The sequence below is a fragment of the Terrapene carolina genome, unplaced genomic scaffold (genome assembly GCF_002925995.2).
Source record: "Terrapene carolina triunguis isolate 2854851 unplaced genomic scaffold, T_m_triunguis-2.0 Scaffold68, whole genome shotgun sequence".
NCBI lineage: Eukaryota > Metazoa > Chordata > Testudines > Emydidae > Terrapene > Terrapene triunguis.
The window spans coordinates 23418571-23429581 of NW_020664419.1; the positions used below are offsets into that span (position 1 = coordinate 23418571).

The window sequence follows — 11011 nt, forward strand, 5'->3', positions numbered from 1 at the left end:
AAAAAAAAAAAAAAAAAAAGGAAAGCAGCATTTTTCTTCTGCATAGTAATGTTTCAAAGTTGTACTAAATCAATGTTCAGTTGTAAACTTTTGAGAGAACAACCATAACGTTTTGTTCAGAGTTACAAACAACCTCCATTACCGAGGAGTTTGTAACTCTGAGGTAGTACTATATCAGAAGGACAATTATAACTTATTTTTTTAACTGGGTCTGTTTCCTGCTCCTCCTCCAAGTTTTCCTATATCCTCATGTTCCCTCAGATGTGAGATTATGCGGTAGGGCAGAGAACAAGACAATTTTCCTCTGCAGCTCTTTGTCTCTGGAACATCCTAATTGTGTCTGTCTTGAAGCTCCATAACATTGTAATTCTCAATGATAATCTAGTGGGCCAAATTCATGCCTGGTTTAACTCTGTTAAAGTCAGCAGAATTAAATGAGGCTTGAATTTGGCTTTTCTTTCTCTAGTTTAATTATGTCTTAATTTTGCTCTCCCTCTGTGTGCAGTTTAACTTTGTAACTGTGTTTAATGCCAAAAAAATTTGGAAAATGACTTGTATAAAATATACTACATAAAATGAAATTGTGTCCTAATGTACCTTTTTAATTTTGAATAAAGGTTTCGTAGTGATAATGGTGAAAGTGTTTATTGAAAACTAGTACTAAAATAATTTCTGCTGATGTTGGAATGAACAGTGATCTTAGCTGCTTGAATGTTTTTAATATATGATCTGATTCCATACTAAATGAATTCTTTTTTTCTATGTAATAGGCTTTGCTGAACAACTCACATCTGTATCATTTGGCCCATGGAAAGGATTTTGCTAGTAGAGGAATTGAAAGTGAGTATGCAGTACAAGTTAGTGGTATTGCAAACAAGCATGGTTTCGTGGAGTGTCTTTTAAATATGCAAATCTTTGACTACTTTAACTGCTTGAATAGGTAGTAAGAAAACTTAGCAGGTTTTCCAAAATCAACTGAAATGTTAGAGACTTGTTTCTATTCCTTGAAATCAGCTTCTTCGATAATTTTGACTTAGAATGTTTCATGTATTGCTGTAACAAAATAGAACTGGCCTCTAGCCATATTTGAAAAATATAAGGTTATTTTTTGTATTTTGATGGCTGAATGCTGTCTTTAGCCGAGTTAGTGGGGGTCATTCCGCACATCTTACTGTGACATACAGAACTCATTTGTTTTCAGATAACTTTTAAGTTAAGAGATGGATAAAGACACTGAAATACAAGGGAAAAGTAAAGCTGTATTAAAAAATTATAGTTACAGGAATCCACTTGAATTTAGAGAAGATGATGGAGCAGAAAAGTGGTGCAGTGAAGTCCTTGACAGGTGGAATTGCCCATTTGTTTAAACAGAACAAGGTTAGTTTGGGCTGTTTGTCCGTCATATTGTTTTTCTGGGTAAATTTCTCCTTTTCTATTAAATCTACTTTTCACCTCAGAGATTAATTAGAATGGGTAATGAATGATCAGCAGTGATGGAATTTGACCACTTCACTTTTGGGAAGACTTGATTATCTGCAGTTCACTATTTTTATATTTAGAGTTATTTTTTCCTTTTCTTAAAAGAAGGGTGTCACATTATTTTCCAGTTTGTAATGTAGTGATATCAAGGTTAGTTTATCCGTGGAGAATTCATGCTTCGCTAGAGATGTATTGAGATTCAAGTTATTTTGGTTGTAAAATATTTATGCATTAATTTAAATTGTGAAAGTTTGTATTTACTGTATTCTCATTTGTAAAGGTCGTACATGTGCCTGGATTTGGAAAAATAACTGGCAAAAACCAAGTCACAGTATCCAAAGAGGATGGTAGCACTCAGGTTATCAATACAAAGAATATCCTCATAGCCACGGGTTCAGAAGTTTCTCCGTTCCCTGGAATTACGGTATAATTTAAATAGTAACCTTTAATGGTACAGTGTTTTTCATTATTGTGTTATTACTGGTTGTCATTATTGAGTAACAATTTTCTATAGTTTATTAGTTATTGCTGTGAGATAGCTATTTTAGACAGTTTGAATTTTTTATGTAGTATACAGAAAATCTGTGTAAACTTCCTTCTTGAGGAGGTAAAAAGCTTTCTCCTTTGTCCATTATTAGATTGATGAAGACACAATTGTATCATCAACTGGTGCACTATCCCTGAAACAAGTCCCTGAAAAGATGGTTGTAATTGGTGCAGGAGTCATTGGTGTGGAGTTGGTAAGAGGCTTATTTATACAACTTATGCTTCTAGTAGATAAAGAAACAGGATGTAACCATTTGGCACAGATGGATCTGGAATTACAAATGTTAATCTATACATTGTGTTAGTATTTAATAGGGGATGATATGGCTGAGGGAATTTTTAATGAGAGAGCGAGCGAGCATTTCCTCTCCAAGTCACTGGTTAGATCATCCCACATTGGCAGTGAGCAAGAGTTATGATCTGATGGCTGAGTGATAGTCTATATGAAAAGCCAGGTTGTAGTTCAGTTCTCAGTAGACAAGTGTCCACATTATTAAAACTACTGTAACTTGTTGGCAGTCTCAGCAGAGAGTTGGGGGATTGGATGAGCATAAAAGGTGAAGTACATTCTTGCCTCTAAAGCTCTCCCAGTTCAGTGTTATGGGGAAGCTTGCACTGCAATTGCCCCTGCTGAACCTGCTCTGTACATTAATAGAGAACTTCACTGTAAAGAGCTGTCATTTTAGCACCTTTAGAAGCATAAACACACTTGCAGCATTTAACAACAGGAAATCTTGTTGATAGGCTGTTTGTTTATCATAGCTAATAACCAATGGAGTAACATTTTGGGATTGAAAGAGGCCATGCAGCACTTCTAGGTCTGTCTCCTTTCTCCCCCTGTACCCTGCCCATCCCCACATAGATCTAATATTTTAAAAATATATTCTTTGGCCTTACAAAACTATCTTGAAAATTTGGTCAGATCATGCCATGCCCAGCCCAGGCACAAAATCTACTCACCAGCCTTTTACCTTGATTTTAATGGGGGAAAAACTGCAATATTTTACTTTCTCTCTGAAGTGTATGGGTGTGAGTGGGGGAGACTTGCTTAAGACAGGTAGATTTTTGCAAGGGTGATGATGATGGTTATAGCTCTTGCTTTTGCAATTGCTTATGCACTTTTTGGGGCAGTGACTTGGACAGTGAGTTCTCTTAAGTAAAATTAAAGCTATCTGGCATTGTTTTGATAGGTATCTACTTACAACATTTAGTTCTATTGCCAAGGCAACCAGTGAGCGAAGTAGTGTGCACAGCTAGTCTACATGGAAATGAGCTCACGTTATTGTGTGTCCTCCCTTCACTATTCCTGTGCCCCAACTTTTGCATGTTTGTTTCATACTCCATTTGCATCTTATTGACCTAGACTAGGGATCTCAAAGTCAAATCACCACAAGGGCCACATGAGGACTAGTACATTGGCCCGAGGGCCGCATCACTGAAACCTTTTCATACAACGATACAAAAGTATAGTCAAAAATGAAAAAAATGAAGAGTAATATAGTATGCTATTAAAAGTCAATGTATTAACTTTTTTAAAACTGTAATGCCAAGAGGGGTTTTAATAAAATATAAACACCTGTAACTATTCCTTATGTGGTCAGTAATACTGACGATTATCTACACAAACAGTCTATCAACATAGCTGTAATGGCAGGAACTTTATAACATAACTAGTCATACAAAATACTTTGCCACTTTTAACAAACATTCTTCCCAACTACTCACAGCAAAGAATCATACATGCTGAACTTCATACCTCAGACTGCTTGTCTAGTCCATGAGGCCCTGCCCCTGCCTCATCTCTTCCCACCCATTCCCCGCCCCCATTCCAACCCCTTCCCCAAATCCTCCCCCTGGCCCTGTCTCTTCTCCGCCTCCTCCCCTGAGCACACCGCGTCCCCGCTCCTCCCCCCTCTCCCCTGGAAAGTCCTAAGTGCCACCAAACAGCTGTTTGGCGGTGGGAAGTGCTGGGAGGTAGGCGGAGGAGTGGGGACGCAGCGTACTGGGGGGGGAGGGGAGCTTGGCTGCCAGTGGAGTTGGCACCTATGGCGGGCTGCAGGAAATAACTCCGGTCCATGGGCTGCATGTTTGAGACCCTGACCTAGACTATAAGATCTTTGGGATAAGGACTGACTTTTTATTACAAATTTGTACAGCACCTAGCACCACAAGGTCACAGTCCCTGTGACTGTAATACATATAAACAATCTAATACATACATATTCCCAGGTGGAGTTATGGGCACATATCATGTTTAGCACCATTGTAGTGCCCCAATGAAGGCCTTGTTATGCTATGCATTGCCCCATCCTGAAGAACTTACAATCTAAGCAGTAAATATTAAACCATGGAAGATTGCAGTTTCTCTTTCAAAGGTGTTTTTCTTTTTTAAAAACAAAATAATGGTTTATTGTATTGACTGCAGGGTTCAGTTTGGCAGCGTCTTGGTGCAGATGTGACAGCTGTTGAGTTCTTGGGCCATGTTGGTGGAATGGGTATTGATATGGAGATCTCTAAAAACTTTCAGCGCATCCTTCAGAAACAAGGACTCAAATTTAAACTAAATACCAAGGTTACTGGTGCCACCAAGAGGCCAGATGGAAAGATTGATGTTTCGTAAGTGCTTAACACATGAAATACAGGCCTGATATATCCTTCCCTACCAGAAATCTAACTAAAAGTACAGCTTTAGATTTGGGGTATAATTTACTGTATAAATAAAACTACAAACAATGACAGTGGGACATGAATCCAAACATCAACTAAATTCAAAGCTAAGGCTGGTTTAAACTGTATTCCTAACTTATTCAGTTGTTACAGTGCACGTGGGGATATAAAATTACATAGTTTTTTGGAACTCCAGTATCTTACTTAATGCCAGACGGGGTGAATGAAGGATGCAATTTCAGTCCCTACTGAGTACCTTACAGTTTGGAAGTTTAAATTAGGCCTTTATTTCCCTGATCCTACAGTCACTTTGCGGGCAAGACTCCCATTGACTTCAATCTGAAGAATTGCCAGGGTAAAGACATTGGTGTCTTAGTGAAAATAGTAAAAACAAAATCAAAACCTCACCTTTATTGGAAGACTTTCCCTCTGATACAGCATCAAAATAAGTATTTTTATTCTTCAGAGGATGCATCTCCGTGAATCCATTAATTCTTGACTCTTTGGTAACTGGTGTTGAGGTAAGGGTCATCTTGTCCATTATAAATTTTCTGGAGGCAAGGAGAGCTATGCGGAGCAATCCAGAATAGAAGATAGTAAACTCTCCAGTAGTGCATTTTCATCACTAAACTGAAACCCACAGAAGGGATTTCTAATAGAAATGCTGATATGAAAACATACAGAACAGATACTTCATGAAAAAAAACCACACTTTGATGCTTTACCTGTATTTTCAGATTGTTTTCTCCCTGTATGGTGTTAGCACACCAAGGAAACTTAACATGAAATATGAATTTTAATGTCTTCAGAACTTATTTGCTTCTGTCCCATCTAGAAGTCAAAATTTTGTCTGACAATATAACGCTTAATACATAATTTTCCACTGCAAGCACTAGTGATTTTTCAAATGACTATGAATTCAGGTGTAGGAAGGAACATAAGGAGTAAACAGCCTTTTTTTTTTTTTTTTTTTTAAAAATAGAAAAGTAGTATTGGTTTATTAATGAACAGTATTGGTTTATTAATGAAAAATGAACAGTTACATTGACTGTACACAGAAATTACACTTTGTACACTTGTCCATAACAAATATAGAAATAAAACAGTATAACCTTGTCCTTAGCTCAGAGAGGTAGAACTGAAAGTAAATGAACTACTGAGCATGGATACCACAGAAGCACTCAGATACTGTGGTGATGGGAGCAGCTTATGGACCTAAATAAAATAGTATAACTCAATAATAATATAGTAGCAGTGCTTTATAGATTTCTGATACAGATGAACTCTGAAAAGATCTTGAGATCCCTGCCATCTGCAACTGTGGGCTATCTAAACAAAATCATCTCTCAATAGAGTGATTTCAAGCATTTCCACAATGCTGTCTAACTTTAGAGGTACAATGCTGTGTCTGTTGTTTCAGTATTTCTAGTATAAAAACAGAGGATGCAGGATAAAATATTACTCAAATAATTGTGTAAATTTATGAAACTCATAGTTTATGCTTTAGTTTAGTATATCACTTAATTGTAACAAGAGATTGTAGTATGAGGTGAACTTAAACCGCAAGCCCCGTTTTGATATTCTTAAGCATACTATAGTTTGAAATAGTTTCTTGCATTTTATTGAGACCTTTCAATGCCCGTTCCTCTTCACTGCTGTCTCTATATCTAGTGATTAGTCAAAGAAGTTACCAGGTCTCAATTATATTTAACATCTTCATGTTTTCTTGTAAGTGGTATCTGTTGACAGTTACTTTTTTTTCTTTTCCCTATCCTTCAGTATTGAAGCAGCTGCTGGTGGAAAGACAGAAGTAATCACCTGTGATGTATTACTCGTTTGCATTGGTCGACGTCCTTTTACTCAGAACCTAGGGCTGGAAGATATTGGAATTGAACTTGATAACAAGGGTAGAATCCCAATCAATACCAGATTCCAAACCAAAATTCCAAAGTAAGCAAGATGTTTAAAACAATTTTCATTAGCTTCCAAATAGTCACATTTTACTTCATATATTCCTAGCAAAGATAACAGAATTTTTATTTAGCATGAGAGATCTTTTTAAAAAAGAAAGAAAAAGGTTAATTACCCTACAAAAATACTACTTTTCGTTTTTAATAGTGGCTGACTATAGTTTAACTTGTTTAAGAAAAGGAAAATTCAAATTTACACTTCCAAATAAATTGCTACCGCCTATGGCGTTTTAGAAGCACAAAGGAGGTAGAGCAGTGTACAGGATGTGGCCTTTAGTTTTCTCTTGGGTTAAATCTGGTCATACATGAAAAGTAAGCATTTCATAAATTACAGTAAAGTTTATAAAGTTATTTGAAAAAATATAACTAGCGCTAATCTATAGAAAATAGCTGTTCAACTTAAATTGGAGGGCTAATCTAGCAAATTAAGTACAGAAGCAATACACATTGGGTAATTATTTTCATCTGTTTTTATTAGACTTTCTGTTTACAAACATGTTTAAACTACTACATTTATCATATAATATATCTAAAATTCTCCATATGTACTTTTTAAACAGCCATGTTTTGCTCTTTTTCATTTGTTTCATAGCATCTATGCTATTGGCGATGTAGTTGCTGGGCCAATGTTGGCTCACAAAGCTGAGGATGAAGGCATTATCTGCGCTGAGGGGATAGCTGGAGGCGCAGTTCACATTGACTATAACTGTGTGCCCTCAGTGATTTACACACACCCTGAAGTTGCCTGGGTTGGCAAATCAGAGGAACAGTTGAAAGAGGAGGTACTGTCTGGTTCTCTTTGGATCATATTACTTTAGGGTCTTGGATAAGTTAAAGTAAATGCATTTATGCGTTGTGGCTGCTCTGAATCACCATAGATGTGTGTTCCAAGAAAAATATCATGTATTCACTCTCAGTGCTCTGATTTAATAAGGCTAGTATCTCAGCATCAAACAGGGTTGAGTCATTGTGAAAGTTCACCCATTGCAATGTGTTATCGAATAGTTGTTAATTGGTGATATTCATCTCTCCCTGTTGCCAACGTTGTGTAAAGCAGATGCAATTCATAACCCGGGAGAAAACTCTTCACAGTTTATAACAAGCTTTTAGTCTGAAATGACCTCTTTTTGTGGTTTAATTTTATCACGGGTGTTTGGGGAGATATGTGCTATTACTGAGCAGTGCATTCAGCAGGCGTGTAAGATGCAACTGCACGCTGTGGTTCAAAGCACACTATGCCTAGCATACTGAGTCTACCTGCACAGTCATTGGAGGTCTGAAAAGCATATATTAGGGGAAGAGTCTGCAAGTGCATATTGTAGTTAGTGCAGATGAGGTCTTAGTGCCATCAAAATGGGATCTGCTGCAGACCTTGTCTTGAAAAGCCACTACTCCTGCTGGAAGTGGGAGTACAGCTGGCCCTGTGAATAGGGCACCAGGGATAGTAAATAGTGCCACACCAAAATATGTCCTCTTGCAGTCTCTCTGTTGCTCTCCAAGTGCAGCTACTCTGCCCCCAGGCAGGATTGGCTTTGTTCAGGCCTGTAAATGTTAAAAACGTCTTGTCTAGCTGGGAATGCCAGATTATGGGGGTGGGTTGATTTGTTTTTTTATAAATTGGCATCTGTATAACACTCCTTTGCAGTAAGAAAATATTTGATTTGAAATCCTCACCTGTTCTAATTATTTACATTCGAATTCATGGTTTCTCTTTAATGATTTTTCCAAACATGAAGCAACAATTTAAGAGCTCTAAACTGGTCTCTTGTGAGAGGTAATTTAAATGGTGCTGAATGTCTTTAGTTCATGTCCAAAGTAAGATGGAGCAGTTACTCTTTTACAATTCATGCTAGTGAACTACTATTCTTGAGTCATGTTTTATCCAATACTGGTAACAGGTGTTAAACATTTGTGAGTGTTTTATGAATGGAGAGCAATGCAAATAGTACAATGTAATAATTGTCAGTCAGGTGGGAGCTAACCAAGGGTTTACATTAGTCAACTAGGTCATCTAAGCTACAGTTTCAAGTGAAAAATGAAGTATACCTGAATTTATGAATGTGTACAAATATAATTCATGCTGAGTATATTAGGTAAGCACCTTAGAGCAGGAACTGTCTTCTATGTATTTGAACAGTGTCTGCACAATAAAACTTCCACCCACTCCTGCAATATACACATTCACTAGTCCTTTGTGTTTCTGCAGTACACTGTGTAAATTGTCAGTGACCCATACCTATATTCTATAGGGGACAGAATACAAAATTGGAAAGTTTCCATTTGCTGCTAACAGCAGAGCTAAGACTAATGCTGACACAGATGGCTTGGTGAAGATACTTAGTCAGAAAACAACAGACAGGATGCTGGGCGCTCACATTCTAGGCGCAGTGAGTATTATAAAAGATGGGAACCTCTTTCCCAGTTTCTCGGCTCCAATGGTGATAACTTATAAATTAAGAATTGTGTTTTTGTATATCTGAAAAATGTTAATCTTCTAGTTACCAGGTTTTGAGAGGCAGAAGTGTCCTTCAAAAAAAAGAAAAAAAATCAGGCCAAGCTTTGAGTCTCTTGAAGTCACTGTATTTAGTATTTATTTTACATACTTTATTAACTCTGAATTAGACCTCATCATTTTCTGGCCAAGGAAGGCTGGATGCCACTTCTTTTTGGGTTAATCAGGTCTTCTCCTTGAGTCTCCAGGAGGGGGCGGTACAGAACAATGTGAAGTGTTGATCCATGCCATGGAAACTGAGCTAGCATCTCAAACAATAACCACCAAGAGAAGCATGGGTCAGAATGACATTTCTTTTGCCTTCCTGGCAATTTGTATACAATTGGGGTATTGTTCACCACTGCCATCAATATCAAGAGCGAGTTTTTGGTTGAATGTACACTTGCATTCTGTCATTATTTACTCTGGTGTAAATTATTATAGCAGTCCAAGGTAGTCAATGTATAGAACAGTGCAACTGTTTTGTATTTTTATCCTTTCTCAACTATACTGTGTATGTGTGACAGGTGTGGGTAGAGTCATTGACTAAATTAACCAGATGCTAATACTTAGCACTGCTGAATGTGATTAGTTTTTTAGCAAAAGACAAAGCCTACAGGCAAGCTGGCTGTTTCATAGCCAGCTAGTAAGTTAGAAAAGCTTATGCATAGTTTACATGTCTTTGCAATTGTACAGTTTGCACTAATTATACATGTGTTACTTACAGGGTGCTGGGGAGATGGTTAATGAAGCTGCTCTTGCTATGGAATATGGAGCATCATGTGAAGATGTAGCCAGAGTTTGCCATGCCCATCCAGTAAGTTGGCATTAAGTAATTTATCATTCTGTAATTTTTTTTCTTAGTGTTTGGCGTATAGCATATACAATTACATAAGAGTTAAATACTTGTTCCCTCATTCTGTTCTAATGACTTTTACCTTTGTTTTTGCTTCCTACAGACTGTCTCGGAAGCCTTCAGGGAAGCAAACCTAGCAGCATCTTTCGGCAAAGCTATCAACTTCTAAAATGCAAGCACAATCGTTTGTACATATATAGCACATTTCTTCTGAAAATGGACTGTTGGCTTTTGCAGAAGACTGGGTCTTCTTTGAGTATTTCTAGAACTGAATTAAGTGAATTTCTTTTGTTTAAACATCAAATATTTAAACACATTTGGTTTGGAACAAGTGGAATTATCCAGTCGCTGTATATTAATACACTTAGAAACTTGTTTGTGCATCATGGGTATTTCGGAAAACAAGCTTAAGAGTCAACAATTAAAAAAACCCAACATGTCGCTGTTGCACAGCATAATGAGGACCGCTGGCCACAACTCATGGCTAATACCGTCCTGGTATCTGGTATATTCTTATTTGAAATACTGATATTCCAGTGGAATGCTGGCACTTAAAAATGCCACTGTCACCTGTGCACAAAGATGTTGTGGCATTCTTTTATGTGAAATCTTTCACTATATATTAACTCTTTTTTCCCCCCTGAAATGCAGAAACCAAACCTTTTGGTTACTTTGATCTAGTAGAGTTGGGATTACTTGGATGAGGCTATTTACTGCGGGTGAATTGAAGCTTATCTTTATTTGTAGAAAGCTAATCTGGCAGTGTTTGTACCCTTTATCTCCATGCATCATGTTTTCATATTGAAAACATGTCTGTAAAATTCTACTTTAACTTGCAAAAAAAATCAAGCGTTTATGGAGAAATGAAAATTCAGTGGAGGAAAATTAACTGAATGTTATTGCCACATATGGTAATCGTATCAGTCTTCTCATTTCTAAGGAATTTTCATCATTCAGAGATGGTTAAAATTATCCTGAAGTGCTTTAAAAACATATGCTACT

General features: G+C 37.1%; 1 protein-coding gene across 1 annotated transcript in view; it reads left to right on the forward strand.

Moving 5' to 3' along the window:
- The window catches only part of DLD (dihydrolipoamide dehydrogenase), an 85106-nt gene extending 74104 nt beyond the window's left edge, over positions 1–11002 (forward strand). Inside the window, exons 6-15 of the mRNA XM_029910830.1 lie at positions 771–840; positions 1277–1377; positions 1760–1903; positions 2118–2219; positions 4451–4641; positions 6472–6642; positions 7255–7444; positions 8912–9049; positions 9881–9970; positions 10113–11002. Of these exons, the coding sequence (XP_029766690.1) occupies positions 771–840; positions 1277–1377; positions 1760–1903; positions 2118–2219; positions 4451–4641; positions 6472–6642; positions 7255–7444; positions 8912–9049; positions 9881–9970; positions 10113–10178 (1263 nt within the window). The 3' untranslated portion in view covers positions 10179–11002. The remainder of the gene's footprint in view (positions 1–770; positions 841–1276; positions 1378–1759; positions 1904–2117; positions 2220–4450; positions 4642–6471; positions 6643–7254; positions 7445–8911; positions 9050–9880; positions 9971–10112) is intronic.
- Positions 11003–11011: the final 9 nt, after the last annotated feature.